Below are 23,507 nucleotides of genomic sequence, written 5' to 3'. Positions count from 1 at the left end.
TGCCACACTGAGGGAGAAGGCGACTCTGCCAGGAAGGCATCCCATAGAGGGCACAGTAACTGTGGTCGGGTGGAAAGTGTGTAGGAACAAAGAACGGGGGGATGGGGTGAGTCCAAGGATAGTGGGGGGGGCCATCAAGCCAAGCCTTGTTGGTGACTACTGGAGGCCCTCCCTCTGCTTCCTTCTGTTTGGCTCAGAGAAGCAGAGGCTGCTGGGGGGTGGGGGCCAGAACTTGGCTTGTGGGAAACATGGCTATCACAGACAGTGCAGGTCATTTCCTCCTGGAGGTGCTGGCTCATGCATCACTTCTACGAGAAGCATTGGTCTGCCTGCACACATCCCTTCCCTCCTTTCTCTCTGGCACACCACGTCCCAGAGTTCAGGTGGTGCTGGCTGGCTGGCGCTAGCCAGCTGCCCTGCACACAGGTAGAACGGACCCGCCACACTTACTTCTCGCTTTACAGCTCTCCCCTCAGTTCCCAGAAGGGCTTCACCATGGAAGGTGTGGCTAGAGCCCTGCTTTAGGAACTGAAGGTGGCTGGGTGTGAATCGGAACTTTGCCAGTCACCAGGCAAAGTGCGTGTGTAAGTGTGTGTGCATGTGTGTGTGTGTGTGTGTGTGTGTGTGTGTGTGTGTGTGTGTGAGGCTGTGCTTGATTGCCCTTAGCAGCATGCACCTGCATCTCCTGTCTACCCATTAGGAATGTTAATGACTACAGACTCCACCTCACAAGTCAGGACAGGCAAGTGTGTGGAATAGAATATCCGTTGAACTACGGAAAGACGTGTTGCCGAATAATTGTTTAGCTGTGTAAAGATGTGTTACATTTGTTTATGCTGCATTCATTTAATTATGTAAAGGTGTGTTGTATTTGTTTATACTGCATTTGTTTAACAATGTAAAGATGTGTTGCTGTTTTATCTTGCCTGCCTAAGGCACCTGATAGGTCTAATAAAAAGCTGAACAGCCAATAGTTAGGCAGAGGAGGGATAGGTGGGGCTGGTGGGCAGACAGAATAGAGCCAGCCAGTCAGCCAGCCAGCTGGGGACTAGCCAGGGAGCAGCCAGGGTCTAGCCAGCCAGGCAAGGGCCAGCCAGACATGGAGGAAGCAGGAAAGCAGGACATACAGAATGAAATGTAAAAAGCTCCAAGGCAAAACACAGACGAAGAGAAACAGGTTAAATTAAGTTATAAGAGCTAGTGAGACAAGCATAAGATAAGGCCGACCATTCATAAGTAAGAATAAGTCTCCGTGTCATGATTCGGGGGCTGGTGGTCTGAGAAACCCTGATACATAAGTGAGATGGACGCTCACAGGGGCCTTCCTCCCTAGAAGAGAATGAGTGAAGATCTGCTGAACACATTCTTTAAACAGTCAGTGTCTATCAGCAGAGTTTGTCTGGGAACTGTGGGGACATTTAACAGGCAGAGGTCCTGTTGAGTGCCTAGAATGATGTCTAGGACATGGTAGGAACTCAGTATTTGTTATTGACATGACTAGCATTATCATAAAAGGGCTGCATTGTAGATGTAACCAACTGTCTTATTAAATAAGAAACACAGAGCCAATGTAAAGATGAAAGCCAAGAGGTCAGAGCAATAGCTAAGAGCTAAAAACCTTACCCTTCACTGTCGCTGTACCTCTCTGAAAGAGACCCACTTCCTGTGCCTGTCTTTTTTATAGAGTTTCTGTTCTGCCTCCTCATTGGTTGTAAACCCAACCACATGACCTCCTCGTCACTGCCTGTTTATACAGACTTCCAGGTCTCTATGGTTAGTATTGAGATTAAAGGTGTGTGTCTCCAATGCTGGCTGTATCCTTGAACACACAGAGATCTACCTAGCTCTGTCTACCAAGTGCTGGGATTAAAGGCATGCACCACCACCGCCCAGCTTTCGCTATGGCTTGCTAATAGCTCTGACCCCCGGGCAACTTTATTTATTAACATAAAAATCACATTTTAGTACAAATAAAATATCACCATATTTCCCCTTTTCTATTTTAATAAAAAGAAAAAAGGAAAAAAGTTGTAACTAATGTAAGAAAAACTATATACAAAAGTACAATAACTATATACTTATATATAAGCAATAAATACCTAAACAATGTCTAGTCCATTTGTATTTGACAAATTCAAAGAAAATAATTCCATTATCTATCCTATTTTGGTAAGTCCAAAATGTTCCTAATTCACTTTCTATCCTAATTAATCTTCAGCTATAACTAACTAATCTTCAGCTCCCTCAGAGACCCAAGAAGGAAATAATATTACCTAACAAAAATAAAAACAGGAAGTACATGCAAGCAACTTCCAAAAAATTGTGAGTTGACAGAAACAGCCAGCTGCTTGGACAGTCACCTGAGGTTTCTCTGCAATGTTGGGGCATCATCTTCAGCCTACAGGCTTAGCGTATCTGACAGACTCATTTGTGAAGTAGAATGTACACAAGGTCATCAGTTCAACCTCACATTGGGTGAGAGCAGTCCATGTGCCAGAAACACCTGAATTCCTGAAAACACCTGAAACCTGTCATGATTCAGGATTTTAAATTCTGGAAATTGTTGATGTTTTTTTAATTCAGCTGTCCATTCTTCTTGGCTGTGTTTATGTGGCTTCATCTCAGCATCCTGTTCTTCTCCATATCCTTCTACTAAATGCCAGTCTACTATTGAGAGGTGTGAGCTTAGTTACTCTTCAAGAATAACTGTTTCAGCTGCTGTTCCACTGCACATTAGAAGCCATCGGTCCACTGCCAGTTCAGCTGCCTTTGAAGAAAAGGGCACTGTACCTTTTCCAGATTGTGAAGGCCACTTCAGGGATGGGGCCATATTGCCCTGGCCTCAGAAGATGCCTTTTGATAAAGCCATAACCACACTTTTTTTTGGCAAGACTCAGTAGTCCTTTGTTTCATGTTCTGTCTGTCCTGTTTGTCAGCAGTTGATTCAAGGATACTTTGTCGTCCAGCGGCTAACTTTTGTGGCAATGAAAGTTAACTCCATATGCAGTTTCTTCAATGCCCATATTTTCTCTGAAGTAGATTGGTACTGCCAGGAGCCGACATGTCTCATAATCATAACAAAAAAGAAAAATTTTCTAAGTTATTAAAACATTTTAAATGCCATATTCTGTAGATCTCTGAAGGGTTTGAAGATGACCTGTCTATCTAAAATATATCTGCTCAATTTTGAAAACATATCTAATATGACTACAAGTTCTATTATAATGTCTAACTACTAACTTTCATTTCTTTATATCCTAATAGTTGGAAATAATAACATTCAAGGATCAGAAAATTGCATTACATTGTTAGATGAATGGTATAAGCACAATTAGAAATATACATATAGCATTTTCTAACAATATCAATTTCAATATATATATATATATAATTTGTACATTCCAATCCAATGTAAAATATTTAAAACTAGTAATTGTCTTTTTCTTTTCTTTTCTTTCTTTTTTTTTAAAACAAGAACCTTAAGTCTAACCTCCTTTGCTTAGCCCTTTTCCTAACCCTTGACAACAACTTGTAGCCACCCCCCTAAACAATGAAATGTCACCACACTGCATCATAATCTGGAGAAGTAAATGAGCTTGGCATGAGTGTGTTCCTGCCTCTGAAGGGGCAGCACCCAGGATGCTCACCAGCACCCTGTGCTCACATCATCCGTCTTCAACACACCGTGAGAGGCCCACTCTCCTCTATGATCTGTGATTCCTAAGACCCATCGGGAAAGGGATCAACACTGATTGCTGAGCTAATCAGAAGGGTGCAAGGGCTGTAGGATTTGGGAAGTGCACCTTTCGTGTGTGAGTGGTGCTCCACAGGACACATCCCCATCAGCAAGTGACACCTGTCCCCCTGACTCTGTGCCTCTGCCACCACGTGACTTTCCGCCTCTCCCAAAGGTCACCAGGTGCTTTCCAGGAAGTTCCCGGAGCTTGTTAGCAGGGGACCTTCACTCAGTGGAGCTGCGCCCGGAAGAAACTGTGCGATGCAGAGGCGCCTTTTGGGCTTCCTGCTGCTCTCTGTACCCAGGGAAGGCCCACCCTGTATCACCTGCCAGGCTGCTAATCAGGCTGGTCTGGGAGACTTCTGAAAGAAGACCCAGGGGTGCTCTTCCTTGTTCTCCTCTTCCATTTCATGCAGGGGAGCGGCTCTCAACCACATCGCAAGAATGATGACCTCCACATCCCAGTTCTGATCTAGTAGGTCTGAGGCAAGACCAAGAATGAGTCCCTTGACTCTCCGATGATGTTGGTGACCAGGTCTAGGGCTTCCCTGTGGAGTCAGTGCGGTTCATGTCCTCTTTTTCTAGGGTGGACTCAAGGTCTGGGGCAGCTGCATGGAAGGCATTTGATGGTACTCTGTCATCATAGGTAGAGTTGGGCATGAGATCCCTTGGCAGTTTGTTGAACTGATCTCTGGCTGGTGACAGAAGGGGACAGGGTTTGCAGGTACACACTCCTGGAAAGCCAGCAAGGGATGGCAGAGTAAAGAAGCCTTAGGGACCTTCTCATCAGGGTGTCAGATTTCAGATGTGTTCCAGGCCCTCAGGGGTTCCCCAGTCTCTACCAGGAGCTCCTGCCTACCCTGGGATGGGATCTGAAGTTCCTTAATTTCCCCTTGGCCTCAGCAACTTTTTCTTCCATGTCATTTCTTTACAGAGAACATGAAGTGTCTAAAAGTTTGCCTGAGACTTTCAGGATGAAGTCAACTACGTTTTCCAATTTTAGCTCAAGAAGACATCCTTTAAGTTTCCATATGGTACAGGATGGAAGTGGCCTACATTTAGACCAGAAATGAGGAAGACAGGTTCTGAGTCCAGTGGCCAAACCTTCTGGGAATCCTGGAAAAAAAGGAGCTCCAGGATACTGGGAGGTTGAACTTAGGTAGATGAGTCTGGAAGCCTTGCAGTAGACGCTGAGCCCATGCTTCAGGCCAGTGATGGCACAGCTCTTTCCTCCACTTCAGTGTGTGTGTGTGTGTGTGTGTGTGTGTGTGTGTGTGTGTGTGTGTGTGTGTGTGTGTTCTCATTTTCCCTCTGGTCCTCATCCAGTTATCTGGTTATTGGTTATTCCTGGGGCTCAGCTCTTTCCTCCACTGTAGAGGGTGTGTGTGTGTGTGTGTGTGTGTGTGTGTGTGTGTGTGTGTGTGATCTCATTTTCACTCTGGTTATTCCCAAGGCTCCCTACTCTAATTCCTAAGAAACCCTGCCAGGCTGTTTGGCCTGGGACATGGTCACATGACTCAACAAGAGTCCCAGAGCCAGTACACTGTAGCTCTAAGCTGCAGACTGTAGAGGGACAGTGGGTTCCTTTGAAAAGCTGGGGTTGGCACAGGCAGCTGGGGTTCCTTGCCCGTGAGAGTTATCAATCAGACACTGTGACAGATGTGTCCAAAGCCTGGCTGGCACTGTTGGCCCAAGTAAGACACAGGGCTGGTCAGACACTCTGAGCCACACTTCTCTCCACGCCACTTCAACAGTGTCCCTGTCTGTCATCGTCTATTGCGCAGGTGTCAGTGAATAGTCCTTACTAAGCAGCCAGCACGGTCCAGAAACGGCGGCTCAGGACTGTTTCACTGTTTTAATTTTACGTGATGATTTTTGTCCATTCCCAAAGTAATACACCTGTGTGTGCAAAAAGTAAAACTTCACAGCAGAACAATATAACAAGTGAAACTGATCCCTTAAGCCCAGAGCTGGTAACTTGGACAGATCCGTGATGCCTTCAGATGTTCTTAGCATTGCTCACAAGGTAGATGTAAGTACATAGCCAAGACAAAGTCAACACAACACGGCTGTGTGGCTTGGTTTTTATATTCGCACACATCCTGGAACTCTGTATCAGTAAGTAAACATCCTCTCCAGGTCCTCAAGGGAACACCAGTGGTTCATACACTGACTGAATGCTCCACCAGCAGACATTAGGATTCTTTCCTTTGGAGAAGCTATGTGTGGCCCTGTTGGGGCGTCTCTGACTCTTTGACACCCTTGTGAACATTCCTGAAGGAGGGATCGCTGGGCAGATTGCTAGGCCAAAGCGTATGGTCATTTTACACTTTGGTACAGATACACCTGAACCAGACAGGGCTGCCACAGGCACCTGCACTTCCACGTGCATGCCCCCACCCCCAACCATATACTTATAATTTAAAAATAAGTCTTAAAAAAGAAAGAGCAAACCTGAGCGTGGAGCTCATGGGTAAGGCAGCCCATCAGGAGACAGAGGCAGTGCAGGCCTTTGCTGGCCACAGTCATCCCATCACCTGGGGACAGGCTCCCCCAGGGGGCTCTCTGTTTTGTTCGGCTGGTGCTTCTGGTTCTTGTGACTGGGTCTGGCCTCCAACTTGTGGGATCCTTCTGTCTCAGCCCCCTAAGTGCTGAGATTACAGGCATGCACCACCACCATGCCAGGCTTCTGGAAACTTCTTATCTGGCTTTTGCTATGTGTAATACAAAGGCATCTACTCCACTACTTACAGACTGCAGAGCCTGTGGGGGATACACAGAATTCAGAAGCTTTAGCTTCCTCCACTGAGGGGTCCGGTCACAAACAGGAGCTGAGAGGGTGGCTGTGATAAGGAAGGGTGCATGTGCACAGGGCAGTGGCTGTCCACCTGGACTGCACAGCAATCACCCATGGACCTTTATGGTGGTATTCTATTTGTACTGAAATGTGATTTTAATTGTATGTTAATAAATAAAGTTGCCTGGGGGTCAGAGCTATTAGAGCCATAGCAAGAGCATGGTGGTAGTGGCGCACGCCTTTAATCCCAGCACTTGGTAGACAGAGCTAGGTAGATCTCTGTGTGTTCAGGGATACAGCCAGCATTGAAGACACACGCTTTTAAGACCTGGAGGGCTGTACGAGGCAGTGACGAGGCAGTGACGTGTTTGGGTTTACAACCAATGAGAAGGCAGAACAGAAAGACTATCTAAAGACAAACACACAGGAAGTAGGTCTCTTTCAGAGAGGTAGGACCACCGCAGGAGGAAGGGTAAGGTTTTAGCTCTGAGCTCTGACCTCTTGGCTTTCTCTTTTACATTGGTTCTGTGTTTCTTATTTAATAAGACAGTTGGTTACATCTACAGACCTTTCACTCTCTTGATGTCCAAGCCATACCTCAAGCTCATTAAGTCAGACGTTCTAGGGGACTGAAGAATGCAGGGGATCTAGGATCCAGATCTAGGTCTTGGTGACTTTTAAAGAAGGTGGTACAATCTCAGGTGTTGGCGGCAGCGTGGCTCAAATGAACAGTGCTAGCTGGTGAAAGGTTGGGGTGCAGGTGGGGGTGAAGTAAATAGGTTGGGGGTGTGCTGCAGTGTCCCACAGAAGAGTGATATAGTGGAGTTGGTCCCGAGTCTCTTTAGGATTCCCAGAGAACCCCTAGAACACTTGGCTGCAAGAGGAAGCAGCAGGAAGTTACTGGACAGGTGAATTCGCTCAGCTTGCTGGAAGAAGGCACCCCGCATTGACTGTTGTGACAGATCCACCTTTTCTGAAGATGGGGATGAGCTTGGAAACGGAAGCTGGGGTGGCATCTGCAGTCTTAGTACTTTTGCCATTTTCAAAGAAATACTTGACCAGGGAGCTCATCTTTTCTGCATCTAACTCAGTCTCCAATACCAAATTCTACTTACTTTGAAGGCCTGGCAGTGGAAAAGTTCAAACTCCACAGCCTCTGGAAGCACGGTGATGAATTCACCTGGAACCCGTGCTCTATACAGGGAAGTCAGTTTCAGAACCATCATCTTGGATAAGGGCATCTTATAAAATGCATGCATTTCCAATGTCCTCGTGAGATACACAAAACAGAAAGTCTGAATGCTTTCTGGGAGGGGAGGGAAGGTGGGGTATGGGGAGGGAAGAAGAGTTGGGGGAAGGGAGAGAGAGAGGAGAGGAAACAACTAGACACTTCAGAAGGTCATTTCTTTTTTGAATTAGGGCAGATAAAAAAGGAAGCATCTAAATCTGATGTTCAAACAACCTTTCCAGTTTGATCTTGTCTTTGCTTTTAAAAAACTACATTTATAAGTGCCCTAGATCTGTGAGCCGTGGACACTCCGTTCCTCCCTTTGCTTCTACTGGGCTTGAAAGACAGGTGAACTTTTCTTCCATCTGTCCAGGCTGCATCCAGAATTTTCTATGGGTGCTCCTTTCCAAATTAATTTTTTGTTGTTGTTAATTTTGTCCTTTCACCTTTCATTTGGGATCCCAATCCTGCAACAACAGAGCACACATCTGGAAGGTTAAGGACTTCTGGATCTGGTGTAAAAGGGAAGAACACTCAACTCATGTCTGGCCAGAGTGTGCTTATTATTAAGGAATGATCACTTTCATGGTCACTGTAGGATGAGGAGTGTGCATTTTCCTCTGCAAATCACAAGGTAAATACAAATTTCCAAACACATAACGTGTATAGTTTTAAACACGTGAATTGAAATCTTCATGGTACAGTGTCTCTCAAACCTGGGTGTGAGCATCCCCAGGGCCACTTCTTACACAGTTGGTTGCGTTGGTTCTATCATTTGGGAATTCCAGGGAGGGCTGAAGATCTGCCTTTCTTGACCAGCTTTCAGGTGACACTGATGCCGTTGGTCCAGGGCAACTGCTCTGAGGACCACTGCCTTGCAATCTGCTGTGTATCTTCATCTATTGGTCTCTGCCTTAATGTTCTGAGGCAGGCTCTCACTAAACTGGATGCTATTTGTTTGGCAAGACTAGCTGGCCAGTGAACCCTTTGGATCTATTTGTCTCAGTCTTTTTCCCATACTGGGGTTATAGGCCTGCCTAGGTACGCCCAGCTTTTTTTTTCTTATGTGGGTGTTGGGAGATTCAAACTCATGTCCTCAGTCTTGCAGAACATGTGCTCTTACCCACTGAGCCATCTCTCAGCTCCTAGACACAGGCTACAGATGCTGGAAAAGAAACCAAGGGTGTGGGCATTGTGGGGAACCACTGGGCATTTATTGTGCAAGATGGTGGCATGACCTCAGGTGTTGGGACCGGTCAGGGTGCTTTCCTGTTTGACTAAAACTGGACTGGGATTTAAACAGAAGGCGTGTGTGGGGAGGGAGTGTTAATTTCCTTAGCAAGTGCAAAGTCCAGGGTCTGGAATCTAGATGCTCACACAGCACTATTAGAAGCTGGTCTCTCCTGGTCCCTTGGTGTGACTGATGCTCTGGGGTGGCCATGTGAAAAGGATGGCCACCTGTAGCCCTAGCTTCATTTCTATAGGTACAGCAGTAAAATAAATACCTCCTCTTTCTCAAAAGCCCCAAGGCCAACACTCATTGGATTATCCGGGTCACATTTCCATCTTAGCGTGGCTCACAGACCTGTGTGAACTGACCGTCCAAGTGTGGAAGACCAAACCCACGCCCCTCCCTGTACTGCAGTTCTGGAAGGAAAGTGTGGGGCTATTTTCTAGACGCTCTTCCCTTTTGGATACTGCACAAAAGAAACTAAAGCCACCACAGGCACAGCTTAAATGTGGGGTGCACAAGTTCCCCCCTCACTGAGGCCTTTGCTGATGGTTCTGGTATAATCTGGATTCACACTCTACCTTCCCATGTTTTCTTTACAGTAGCAGGAATCTTTTAAGGAGAGTTTGCCCCGGCCTGTGAGATGCGGAGAAGACAGTCAAAGGTTAGCCCTTCCAGACTGGGCCTCAACAGCCATCTGGGATTATCTGTCATCTCCAAGTGTCCAAAAGAGGCCAGGCAGCATCGGTCCAGCTGCTGTGCCTTAAGGGCCACCATCACACCACGTTCCTAGGAGGGTCCAGTCCCTCCCTGTCCTTGTGGGTACTTGTGTGTAATCACTGACCAGCTCGAGTCCTCTTGCACCTAACCCTGCCAGGCCACCATAGCTCTAGCTATTCACCTTGGTGTGGACTGCCTTCTCCAAAGCCTTCTTGTCTTGCAAGGGGGAGGCAGGCCATGGTGGCAGAGTATCCATAGCTGCCATGGAGGGGTTGGCTGACGCATCCTTGGCTCCTCACCAGATACCAATCCCGTCGATTCCTATTTTGGCTATGAGGGCCAATGGACTGTATGTGCCAACATACAAAAGCATCATGGAAGCCACCTTCCTAGCCCTTTCCTCTTCAGTGCGGGGCACCCTCCTAGGGTTCCAGAAGAAGGGCACTCCCCTCTGCTCTGCAGAGGCTATCTCCAAGGAGCAGGCCCCTTCTAGTGTCCCAAGAAGAGGAGAGCTGGGGCTGTTTGCTACTAACTCCTTCCTTAGTTGAGTCCCAGAGCCTGGTCCTTCCTAACCTTCCTGCTCTGCTCTTTCTGATCAGGACTGGCTGGGGAAATGCAGCCAGCCTGGCCCTATGTCTACCCTGAACAGAAGCACAACTGCCTTGACCCATGCCTTCTCTCTGGAACTGTCTCCAAGGTCCTCGGGCTATTTGAGAGGGGAGGCAGGTTCTGCAGCAGCCATGGCAAGCAGGCTAGAGCGGACCCGGTTCTGTGATTTCTCCAGCCAGCCTTCCTTGCTGCCTCTGAGAGCTCTTCAGACACGAGTCTGCGAAGGCAGTGCTCACAGAACTACTCCCACGCCCACGCAGGCTTCTTGCTTTGCTTCCAGTGACCTTAACAGGTTGGGGCTAGAATCTGGGAACGGCATGGGACACACAGTAACACAGTCTTGTTCTGCAGTTACAGACGGGAACAGCGTTTCCGACTAGAGGCCCCGTGCGAGTTACTTCAGCTGGGGAGGTCAGGTGGCAGCTCAGCCCTACCCCTGACCCGGTCCCTCTGTGGCTCTGTGGTGCCCACTGGTGTGTCCCCTAGGTATGGGGAAGGAAAACCGGCCTTCTATCATCCCGACACCAGCCCCAGTTCTGTGCTCAGGAGAACCACAGGGAGAGCCCCAAGTCACTCTGGGTTAGCCCCCCTCTTAGATACAGACCAAGTGCAGAGGGTAAGGGGACACGCCACAGCACTGCTGAATGGTGTTATCTACTGATGCTATCCATCTACGAGCTAGCTTTTCTTATCATCAGAGTGTTTCAATAAACCAACATGTGGTACTGTTCTCCTATGTTAATTCAGATACCATTATCTGTTAAAATTAAACAGACGGCGAGCTATCTATGAATACTTTCTCTAAAGTCTGGGTCAATTAGACATGACCAGCTCTATGCCAAGGCTCTGGAGATTAAAGATAAAATGTTCACAACCAGTATTAAGACTGACACAGGTTATTAAGAACACCATTAAGGATATTTCAACAACGAAGTTAGATGTGGTAATTTTATGACAAGGAATCCTTCATGTTCCTATAAAATTATTATGCAGTATCAGAAATTACAGAATTGATTTTTGACCAAATTGCATTTGTTCTTTAAGCGGGGATCACCCTAAATAAAGCAACTGAGACTACAAAAAAAAAAAAAAAAAAAAAAAAATTTAAAATAATGGCAGTGACTCCATGCACATTAGCTTATAGCCCTTTGGCATGTTTAAGAAGGAACGGCAATCACAGAAATCCTTTCCTTTTTAAACAGAAAGGTCAGGGCACAATGCTCACTGACACTAATTTAGGAAGGAGTGGCGCCCTCTGCTAAGGAGCACAGAGCACAGGCTGGAGCGGGCTGCTCTTGCCAGCGAACACTGCGGCTGACTGGCACTTTTGGAAAAGCAGCTGCTCTCTGAGTAAGTGGTCCTCCACTGATGTAACTGAGATGAAGTCAGAAACCCAGGTGAAGTTCACCGGAGGACATCCCTGGGACACAGCACATGACGGATGCTTGGCCAATGCGAACCGAGTAACTGCTCAGGGATGAGGGATGCAGCCCTGCCCACGGGGTCTGCCCAACTGTGCTAGCACCAGGGGCCACCCTGACCTCAGCACACACCTCACAGCTGAGGGTGGTGGTAATAACTCCAAACAATGTAGTCACCTTTAACCCTGAACCAGAACCAATTAAAGAAACACATCGAAAGTATGGTCTCTGATGCCTTTAAAATATATAGACCAGGTTTATTATTGAAAGTGAACCGACATAGGTCATTTATCAAAATGAGATTTTTCCCAAATGATACCCTTGATAGTACTTGTTAATTCATTAAAAAGAAAAGGCCCCACCACCCTGTAGCTACTTCTTTTAGCTACTTGTTTTTGCTGAGTGTTCTCTGCTTTTCCGCGTGCTCCACAATCTTCTCTTCCACGTAGAGGCCCTTCCGCTTCCGCACGGCATTCATGTACTTCCGGGCCTGGTTCTCGGAATCTGCCTTCTCCCCAAAGTGCAGGTACTCCTCCTCAGTGGTGGGCACCCAGAAGGGGTCACTGGGAATGACCTTGTAAGGGAAGGTGACAGGATAGGCTGGGTGAGCAGATGGCAAAGTTCATCAGTCTCTGGCTAACGAAGCAAGTTCAGCAATGGACATTCAATCTTCCTAAAATGGTAACATACAAATGTGAAGAATCACGGGAGCGGAGACAGAGTGCGGGCAGATTCAACAGACCTGTAACACCTGTCATTCTGGCTTCTCATGGAGTCATTTCATAACAAGCAAGAAAAAACGGCTTCATCTTTAATGAAAATGAGGAAGTTCTCCTGATAGGATGTATCTAAATGTCTTCATTAATTTTGCCTTTGTCTCTAATAATGATCAACTTATGTGAACACAGTCTTGATTTTGTTTTTGTAGCCTTTCATGCAGCCCATCATGGATCAGCAATCACTAAGTAGCTGAAAGTGACTTCTGATGCACCTGCCTCTACTTCCTAAGCACTGTCATTACAGATGTGTCTCATCACATCTGGTTTATGCAGTGTTGAAGACTGAACCCAGGACTTTCTGTGTAATGGGTCCTGTTTAGCTGGAAGCTCCACTAAAGACACCCGAGGTTGGCTGTTTTTTTCCCTAGAGGCTCCCAGGGCTGCTGTCTGTATGCACCGACTTCTTCCCTTGGGGACTCCTTTAGGGTCTTGGCTGCACGATCCTCTACTGTGTACTGAGTGTGACCTGCACAGGGCCTCTGCCCTTTACCTTCACCTCTCTCACACCTGTGTGGACGTCCTGAAGCTACCAGCATCAACATGTCAAAACAAAACAAAACAAAACAAAAAACTCCAACACAGGAGAGCTGTCCAGTTTGGAACTACAGAAAGGTCTCTCTAGACCACAGAGCAGGGCTTGTCATCAGAATGGAGGGAAGGGTGCTTCTTCCTCACTGGCTCACTGAGAACCTGACTGCCCAGAGCTCAATCCTCAGATCAATTTTTCCAACTCAACAGTTAGAAGTGTACGCCACCTTCTAACTAACAGGAAGGCACCCAGATGAGAGCTGTGGTCCAGTCAACACACAGATACAGACATATAAGTGTGCACACACACACACACACATGCATGGGAACACACACACACAAGCATACACACATGTGCACACGACACACACACTCATGCAGATATGCGTATATACACACACATGCATACAAACATGTACACATTCACACCCCCCCCCACTAGTGAGGAAAGCTTTAGGAGCTCCATTTCATTTGGGTCAGGCAGGTGGGAATCACCACACACAACATCTCTTGGGAGCTCTTCTGGTCCCGCCTTCCTCACCAGCCTCCCACAGGGTCACCTCAGGACCAAGCGGTGGATCTGGGGTTAGGCTGCCACGCATGTGCAGCACCTGCTGAGAACACTTTCTCTTGTGTGTGTCATTAGCTCCTCTTCTTCCCCCTTTCATGGAAGGCTAAAACTTAGAAAGAAATTATGAGATTGCTGACTTCAAAGGTTTCCTCGTGGAAAATGCCTGTAATTTTATTTTCTCTATTTTCTGAAGCACTTTCTCTCAAAAGCTCTTGATTGTAAATTACATGGTATGCCAGAACACAAATGAAAAAAATCCTTGGAGTGAGAAGGCAGATCTCAACAACCATGCTATTTCTAAACCTACATGAGTGTGTGTGTGTGTATGGGGAGGGGGGTACTAGATCAGCGGCATTCAACTACAATGCCGTTTTAGACTTTCAAAGATTTGAACCTTTGGAACTAGGACCATGGCAGGTGGCAAGAGAAGGACAGAAGGAAGGTATTACCAGGACAGACATTTTCTTCACAAAAATTTTCTCCAAAATTAATTAAGAGCCTTTTTAAAAATAACTGTCTGCAGCTGAGCCAGACACTAGTTTTTTTTAAACATTACTAAGAGTGTAAGTTCAATTCAGACTCAAAAAAAGAAAAAATTTGGAGACACAAAGGACAATAAAACTCACCATGGCCCTTGTGTAAGGACTCACCCACTGGCAAACCTTGTTCTTATACAGTGTCCATTCCTGTTTCTGTAGTGACAGATGGGCACATGGCCACATGGATTTTGGGGGTATAAGGATACTTCTGTAAGAGCTAGACACCTCTCAAAAAATTCTATCTTAACTATTTAACTCTTTTGAAAGCAGCTACAGAAACTATCTGGGTGAGCTAGTAAGGCTATATTCTTAATAAAATTGTATTTACTCCAACAGACAATAGGCAGCAGTTTGTGGACTCCTGACCTAGTTAAAGACTACATTTCCCAGCTTCCTTAGATAGGACCTTGTTTGATGTGGTCATATGGTTGGTTCTGGGTGATGGGATGTGGATGAAGTAATATGAGCAAAATCTATTGTGTACTACAGGGGGAGGAGTGGTCCCTCTTCCTCAGCCCCAGCCCTATTGGCTGGGATGCAGCTGGGGCCATCAAGGAAAGACAAGATGAGCCTGGGCTGTCACTCTGAGCCATACGCCAGCTCTGCGCTGCCTTCTCAGACTAGAAGGAGAAATACTCTTTGCCTACATGGCCGCTGTATTCTGGGACGCCTCTGTTAGAGCAGTCTTTTTTCTCCATAACATACTTGCCAATTAGAAAATGAAGGAAAACTTTGTGTGTGTGTGTGTGTGTGTGTGTGTGTCTGTGTGTGTGTGTGTGTGTGTGTGTGTCTATGTGTGTGTGTGTGTGTGTGTGTGTGTGTGCATGGCTATGAATGGGTGCATGGAGGCCAGAGGAAGATGCCTGGTCTTTGCCAGGCTAGTGGCCAATGAGCCAGAATTTGCCCGCCGTCATTGTCTTCTCCCAGGGCTGGGATCACAGGCATCTGCACCCACACATGCTTTCCACACTGGAGCTGGGGATTTGAGTTCAAGTTCTCACGTTTGCATAGCAAGCTTTTTGACCCCCTGAGCCTCCTTCCTGGACCCACTCATAAAAATTTAAAGAGGCTCAATAACATCATCTTCAAAGAAAGACTCAGTCTAATTTTTTTTTGCGGGGGGGGGGGGGGGGGGGGCAGGCCTGGTGGTGTAAACATGTAACCTTACTAACGGAGGCACAGAGGCAGGAGGATCAGGGATTCAAGACTAGCTGTGCTGTGTATCATAGCAAGTTCATGGCCATCCTGAGAAACTTCGTGTCTCCCTCCTTTCACAAGCTTTTAAAACAAAAATAGACTGTATGATGTATCACTCAACCAATGGTGAGGCCGTTATAATAGCTCTGAATGCTCTCTTTATAGACAGTCCCAGGCATTATGTACCCAACACGCTGTGTTCAGTTCAGAGACACTATAACCCAGTTTTCTGTGGCAGTGTTGACCAAGGCCGCCCTTGTGAGATGGACGACTGCCGCCTGTGACAGCAGAAGTCTGAGTTCTGAAAGCATTTAGCAAGGGCCGCACCAACGAGGCCAGTGCTGCACCTCTCCAGGTCACCGCTCAGAAGTGGAGCCATCTCACTCGGTTACGAACAACACTCAGCCGCACTGCCCTGTGTCACACGCCTGGCCAGTGGGACCCCAGGGACACCGCAGGCAGTCCCCAATCTTCAGGCACTGCCACTTTAAATCTACTTCTACCTCTCTCTGCTTTGTGTTTTATGTAAAAACTGAGTGTCAAAACCAAAACCCAAGCTGAAAAGCCAGAATTCTGGATAACTGGGGAATGACTACCTACAAGCTCAGAGTTAATGGTGACGTAAATCTTTTAGGGCTGTTTCTACACATGAGATACAGAGAGAAAGGCAATGAAGGAAACCATCCAAACACCAGTACTCAAAAATGCAAAAGTCCAAGAGAAACATCATAGAAAAATCATTTAAAATGCAGTCTCTACTAACTAAATAATGCAGCTAAGTTAGAACACTCAGCTTCTTTCTATTGAGCGTTAAGGATCTTACAGTTTCTAGGGGAAAGCAGACCACCCAGGGCTTTGGACTGGAAAGTGCATTCCCACCAATCCAGGTGACAGGACCGCTGAATTAAAATCCCATGTGCCCTGTCCAAAGCCAGCTTCTCCCATGTCACCAGTCTTGGCTGGCTTACTTGATCATAAATCTCAGTTTGGAAAGAATGGTTTTACTCGATTGTTTTTATTCTTCATTAATCATCTAAATTTAAGCTCACTGTTTAAAAGGTCCTAGAGAAAGAACGTCATCAGGCTAGAGAAAGTGAGAGACGAGGATGTAAAAAGGAAATCCACTTCTGAGCAGCAAGGCCTGCTCCATGGAGGCTGAGGTGAGGTTCTGACATAAATTATCTCAGAAGTGAAGTCTTTGCACTCTGTCCAAATAAACAGCAGAATTAATATCTAAAAGTAGGCCTAGCTGACAAGAGCATTGTTTTCTCCCAAGTTACAGAGAAGTGAACTGAGGTTCCTTAGGTTTCCTACAAACAAAAAAACACCGCTTTTTGGAAACACCCTTTCTTCGGCTTTCATTTAAAAGACTTGTGTTTGTGACTTTAGTTTTTTCTTTTAGTTTTCCTTGGCTGGCCTATGCTCCTGATCAAGCGTTCTCTCTGCTGGTTAACTGCTAATTTTCCTGTAAGGACCTCTTCAGGAAGGCTTCCCTGACCCCTCCCACACACTCTATCACAACCCACTGCTCTTCCCGCAATGTGTCTTTAAGGGTCCCTTGTGATTACAGGACTTGCTGCTCACTTGAGTCCACACACGTGGATGGGCAGGGCTGTGCCGGCCACAACATTCATCTCTTGGGGAAGCCACAGAACCCCAGTCCCCAGAGCGACAGAAGACTACAGAGACAATCTGCAGACCCCCCTTGAAAGAGTTCTCCCCTCCAAATGCTGGAAGAATCTCTCCCCACCCTCCTACCCTCTAGCGAAGAGAGTCCTTCAAGGTTCACTTTCAAAACAGCTGTCATTTTTCTTTAGCCTAATATCCATCTGCAGCAGGAGGAAAATGGATTAAATGTTCTGTCTCTCCAATTTTACATTATAAAGAGAAGGCAAATTGGTGCCATCAGCCAGCTTTCACCCGCCCCTTGCCTGGGCCACCACTCCAGGGAAGGCCCGTGGCCAGTCCTAGGGAGGGCGGGGCTGCACCTCACCTCCCAGTGGCTGAACACCAGCTGTGGGCTAGCCAGGCCACTGGTCCTCTTCCTGATTTCATCCGCAAAGCCGAAGCTTTCCGCCACAGGCAGCACGGCCTTGATGATGAACATGTCCGTCCCTTCCTTCATTTCTTCCTGAAGCACTCGACCCTCTCGCTTTGACAACACAGCATAGACTCGGCCTGCAAAACCAAAACACCCAAGTTCATCGACTGATCACCACCTGACCCCCGGCCACAGTGATCTACACATCCAGTGAGGACACAGCTGTGGCTCAGCATGCTCTCAATAACCCTGATAGAAAAACCATGCTGGCGGTGGTGCACGCCTTTAATCCCAGCACTCGGGAGGCAGAGGCAGGCGGATGTCTGTGAGTTCGAGGCCAGCCTGGGCTACCAAGTGAGTTCCAGGAAAGGCGCAAAGCTACATAGAGAAATCCTGTCTCGGAAAAAAAAAAAAGACTATTTAACTGCTAATTAAAAGGGCAAAATCAGAAAACAAATTACATATAAAAGATAACAAGAGTCCCAACTGTCCCCTAGTGACAATTCCCACAATGAAGTCTAAGGAACTCGACCTCTGGAATTACAAGCAGAGTTACTGGGTATGAAATCCAATGAGAAGAACAGTACTGGAATCTTACAATATTAAAATGCATTAGCAATTATGTGTAGTCTTAACATGATGACCGAATGGTGACAGAGACCATTTGAGTTCAGTAACCGAGGGACTAGCAATGGCATTTTTACACCAATCAAAAACTACATTCATGTAAATATTTGCTCGATAATATTGAAGTGGTGTTAAGCACGGGCATTTTGTTCTCCTGGAGATGGATCATGCTTGCAATCTTTACTATCTGGTAACAATCTCCAGTGTCATAACAAGTCTTAGCAACTGCTCTTGCCTGACAGTTATAATTTGCTTGGAGGTGAGATTGGGCCTTACACTCAGGAGGGACACATCTGCCTCTGGGAGTGGCATCTTGCACAGATGTCTGTGGGTGCTCAGGGCATCCTTTCAACTAGTAAGCAGAACGGATTGAGAGAGACCGATCAATTAAGCTGGCGAGCATGCTCACTCGAGCCCCACCTTTCACCCGCAGTGATCTGCGCATGTGTAAGACGGCAGATGCAGCTGGCCGAGGTGAAGCCTTCCTAAACTGAGGTCTGACCTTCTCTCAGTACAGGAGATGGGACTGCCTCCTCTATTCACCCATCTGTGTTTCTTAACCCAGGACCTGAGGGCACAGAGCAGGAGGGCCTCACACCCTCCCTGCAGATTCCCTCTGCGGCAGGTGACTAGGAAGGAGCGATGGGGACAAGGGCGGAAGTGAGGGTGAAGACAGCGCCCTTCTATATGCTGCAGAAGGCACTCTCTCCTCTTGTCTGACGCCCCCGCCTGCGCCCATTTCTCCTCCCCCACATTTCCAAAGCAGGAGCTTCGAACTTCTTCCTCACACGCTCTTTGGCACCCAGGCTCTTTGAGCAGCGCTGGGCTCTACCAAACCGCTTCTTGGAGTTGGATGCTAATGTTTCTGCTCCTACCCAGTGTTCTTCTCAACCTTGCTCTCATGACCTCTCTGTGGCACGGGAGACCTCTGATGGGTATGCCTCTGCCAAGTCCTCCTTTCGCACCTGGCTCCTGGGCTACCATTGTTTATTTCTGTAATTCCTGAAGGTATCACTTTGCTGTGAGTATTCTGTGAAGCCTCGTTCGCTTAGAGAACCAATTCACACATTGTTTCTGTGGTAAGCTAGTCTCAGGGAGATTCCTAAGACTCTATCTATGTTGGGCCTCTCACCTGCCCCCCTCCCCCAACTTGACAATGACCACTGCACATCACGGTGGAGCCGACTTCCTTCTAAACTCAAGTCCAAGTGCAAGAGGCAAACCAAGTTCTAGGGATAGCCCCTGCCCTGTCATTATTACTGGGAATGCCAGCTACAGAATCAGGGACAGAGAGTTGGAGGGAAGGCTTGAGGGTCAGCCAACTTGACCGGATGAGTCAGGTAAATTTGGCATGTATTTCCCAAACCCTGCTTGCTCCGAGGCAGCCCTTCTATCTTTGCCAGCTAGACAAGTCTTGAGCCTAAAATCTGAAGATCTCCTCAAGTTCTTGTGCACCCTCCTAGCTTTAGCATGTGGGGCATGTGTGATCCCTCTTCTGTAAGCCAGCCTTTGAGCCACATGAAGACAGCTTTCCGGTCTAGTGCTCCATGACAGGCTGTGAATTTCCTGTGGTAGCCTTGCCGTCTCCCTACCTGAACCGATACGGCTTTTTTACCTGCCTCTCAGAATGTAGTATTGCAAGAGCAGTCTGTAAATGGTGAAAAACTAGAACTATTACTTTTATTAAACAATCTCCATTGTGCTACATGGCTTCTCTCTCTGCTAGCACAGTTCCTCTCTTACACACACACACACACACACACACACACACACACACACACACAGCCCTTAAGAAAATACCCAGTGTACACACACACACACACACACACACACACACAGCCCTTAAGAAAATACCCAGTGTACACGAACTAGTCATCTTTATCTTATTCTAAGAAAACCATTTTATTCGGTGTGTGTGTGTGTGTGTGTGTGTGTGTGTGTGTGTGTGTGTGTGCACGCACACGTGCCACAGTATTGGAATGGTGGTCAGGGGAGAACTTTCAGGAGTAGGTCCTCACCTTCTGCCTTGTTTAAGACAGGGTATCTGTTGTTTTCCCGCTGTGGACACCAGGCTAGCTGGCCCATGAGCTTCTGGGGTTTCTAGTGTCTCTCCTTCCACTCCCTCCATAGAAGTTCTGGGATCACAGATGCTTGCACATCTGGCTTGTGCATTTGTTCTAGAGACTGGAATTTAGGTTCTCAGGCTTGTAGAGCAAGCGCTCACACCCACTGAGCTCACTTTCTTCCTGGCCCACATGTCAGAAAACAAGGCAGTCTGTCAAAGTGAGCAGGAGACATCAGGTGTCAGGAAGACCAGGGAAACTGGGCCAAACGAGCCATGACAAGGGTTAATGAGGATATACTGTTGACTGCTGCTGCTCAGGCTGGCAAGTCCTCTCCTCCGGGGGCCACACCAACAGTTGGGATCAATACTTGTAATTGAAACTGAATGTAATTAATCATGTACTTTTGAGCCATTCAATTTTAATTCTACCAGAACTACATCCTAAAACTGAGGCAGAGTCATGGATCACCGGAGAAAGGAAAACATCATAATAAAACTTTCCACAGTCACTGGGCTCCTGTGATGGGTGTGCCCAAAGCCTAGAAGCCTTGAGACACCTTATAATGCTTCTACCGCTGTCACAGGAAATCAACAGGGTTTCTGGCCCAGGCTGCTAACTGTAAATGCTCTGCTATCCCTTCACTGGCACAGGGGCACCACACCAGGCGGTCCTTCCTTTGTTCATGTGCAGTCGGACCTCATGTTCCATGGATGGCACCATGACAAAATGCTTCAGGAAAAGCAAACACCAACAACCCATCAGCTGGAAGCGTTTGGATCATGACTACACTGCTTAGCCCAGCTTCAGCCTGTACCTGGCCTGGTGGTTACCAGGACTTCAGCTCCTGTGCATAGAGCACAAGCTGTGTGCTTTCCCAGCCCAGATGAACCGCTCACAGCTCGGCGGATGTCAGAATACTCGCTCTCGGCCACAGCTCCTTCACCTAGAATGTGTCATCTTAGTTCAAGCCTAGAAACATTCTTTTCAGATTCAAGGACACTCACGAACAACTTGTGCTGTCTGATACTGAGAGTTAAATTCTTTCCATGGAGCACTGTCTTCATGAATTACAGATTAACATGCACTTTCATCTACTGTAACAACTAAGATTAATCTACAACCTCTAAAGATGGGAGGCAAAGAAAGGTTTGTTGTCTTTCTGAATATAGCAAAGGAAGTAGCTGATCACAGCACATTTTCTCTTATAACAAACAAAGACAAAATGATGAATTTCCAAATGGGGGATGATAGGTCAGTAAATTATAGCACATCAAGTTCATAGGAATTATGCAGAGGTTAAAATGAAAATTACGAATAAGTGGCCAAAGAGAGGCATGCTTTGAAGAGAACATAGTAAAGTAAAAATATTCAATTAGTTATACCATAAAGTCATACCTATGACAACGTTCCAAGGGAAGGGGTGACAATAAATAAATGAATAAATAAGTAAAATGGAAAAGAGAAGGCTGATTTCCAAGATTTTTTCTTTCCTCTCCCGACTTGTGTAACTGTTGGTGATACATGTGGACAACTTTCGAACACAAACACAGACGTACAGACACTGTGGGTATTTCGTAAGTCTTACAAATAAGGTCACATGGAAGCTTTGCTCTGTCACTGCGCTCCCAGAATGTGACATCAAGCGAACGTGGCTAACAGGGTGGATGAGACCAAGCTGAGCCGAAGCAAGCTTCAGACACGTGGGCTTGTGGGCTGCTTGCTACTACAAACAAGTTCAGCGACAGGGTTCGAGGAAGCTGGCACAGCAGGCTGACCTGGCCCCAGAAGGTCTTCCGTGACTCTCCAGGCACAGCTTCCTGTTTGTACTGTCACTGTCAACTACCTACAGACTGAAGGCACAATCAAATCAGGAGGGGATACGGAACCGGCAGGGGAACATTCTCTGAGAGGACTAGCTAAGGACCCCAATTCAATGGGACAGTTAACTCGGTGTCAGTCTGAAGGGGTTTAACCAGCACAGTATCTGGGCTGAGAGAGGGAGACAGAACGCTTCCTAAAGCCAATCAGGAACGAGCATCAGCTCAGCTGGACTCGTCTGTGTGCCACAGCAGCAGATGCTGGCTGAGCCCGGAATGATTCCGTCCAGCCAGGCCCATTTCAACATCCTATCACTTTGGAAAGACCCACCCTCTTTCCCATTCCACTAATCCTAATTCCTCATAACATGTCACTGGAAAACCAGTACACTCAACAACTGGATTTGACTCTACTCACTTAGCATGATTAAACTTTGTCTCCTTAATTCCTCTGCCAAGGCAAGAATCGTGCTTGACTTAAGGATTAACACATGCAGCTCAACAAGACCTTGTTGAAAATGATGAGCTGCTGGTCAAACACACAAAGGACTTCAAATGAAGGGGGGAAAAGGGCTTTATAAGCACAATGGTAGTCAGGATGTTTCCAGCTCGTTCAAGGGCATATGCTCTAAAAACGCCAACACTGACTCCTACGTGTCACATCAGGGCAATAATCATAGCTGTGGTTAAAATCCTAGAACTGTCGGACAAAAGCAACAGGTGTGAAGAAAGACAAAGATAGACGACTGATTGGTCACACGACAAAGGAAACCGTATTTATGATGGCCAAACAAGCCCATTAGAGGGAATTTTCATGCATAAACAACAATAACAATAGAGCCATAGATACCTTTAGAAAAGTGCTTTTTAAAGTAAAATAGAGTATTTCTTGGGATCTTTTTCCAAGATAAAATAATCTGGAAATGAGTATTTTCCTACAAAGTTTCCCATTTTGATCATATGTAATTCTATCCATGTAAAGGATAGGTTTTAATAATCTGTACAGGAAGAATTAAGAAATAAAAAACCAGGACTGGAGAGATGTCTCAGTGGTTCAGAGCACTGATTGCTCTTCCAGAGGATCCAGTTTCAATTCCCAGCACCCACATGGCAGCTCACAACTGTCCGTCACTCTAAGATCTGACACCCTCACATACACACACATGCAGACAAAACACATAAAACACAAAAACAAAACACACGTGGCAATGCACATAAAATAAAAATAAACTATAAAAGAAAGAAACATTTAAAAAAAAAGAAGTAAAAAACCAAGGAAACTTATCCTGCTAAATAAAAAGGACCTAAAATCTCTTTGTATTGATTCTTAGAGAATTGAAACGAACAGTCAACAGAGTCTGAAGTCATCTTGGAAGATCCCCCAGAGATCCTGGCAAGAAGGAAAAGGCTTTAGAAACAGAGTAAATTTCTCCATTTCTTTTTCCATTGAAGTTGTGGAGTTTGGAAGGAAAAGAAGAAAACAAAAGAAAAACCATGTCAACAGCTGTGTTGATGGACCCTGAACTCCTAGAAGAAAAACCATGTCAACAGCTGTGTTGATGGACCCTGAACTCCTAGAAGAAAAACCATGTCAACAGCT

General features: G+C 46.5%; 1 protein-coding gene across 1 annotated transcript in view; it reads right to left on the bottom strand.

Moving 5' to 3' along the window:
* Window positions 1-11,978: 11,978 nt before the first annotated feature.
* The window catches only part of Efl1 (elongation factor like GTPase 1), a 138,538-nt gene continuing 127,009 nt past the window's right edge, over window positions 11,979-23,507 (bottom strand). Inside the window, exons 20-21 of the mRNA XM_076546319.1 lie at window positions 17,350-17,534; window positions 11,979-12,316 (exon numbers count right to left, since the gene is read on the bottom strand). Of these exons, the coding sequence (XP_076402434.1) occupies window positions 12,128-12,316; window positions 17,350-17,534 (374 nt within the window). The 3' untranslated portion in view covers window positions 11,979-12,127. The remainder of the gene's footprint in view (window positions 12,317-17,349; window positions 17,535-23,507) is intronic.

This window comes from Peromyscus maniculatus, chromosome 1 (assembly GCF_049852395.1).
Source record: "Peromyscus maniculatus bairdii isolate BWxNUB_F1_BW_parent chromosome 1, HU_Pman_BW_mat_3.1, whole genome shotgun sequence".
In the NCBI taxonomy this organism is placed as follows: domain Eukaryota; kingdom Metazoa; phylum Chordata; class Mammalia; order Rodentia; family Cricetidae; genus Peromyscus; species Peromyscus maniculatus.
The sequence above is the reverse complement of the archived record's forward strand: the minus strand, read 5'-3'. Positions and strand labels throughout refer to the sequence as shown.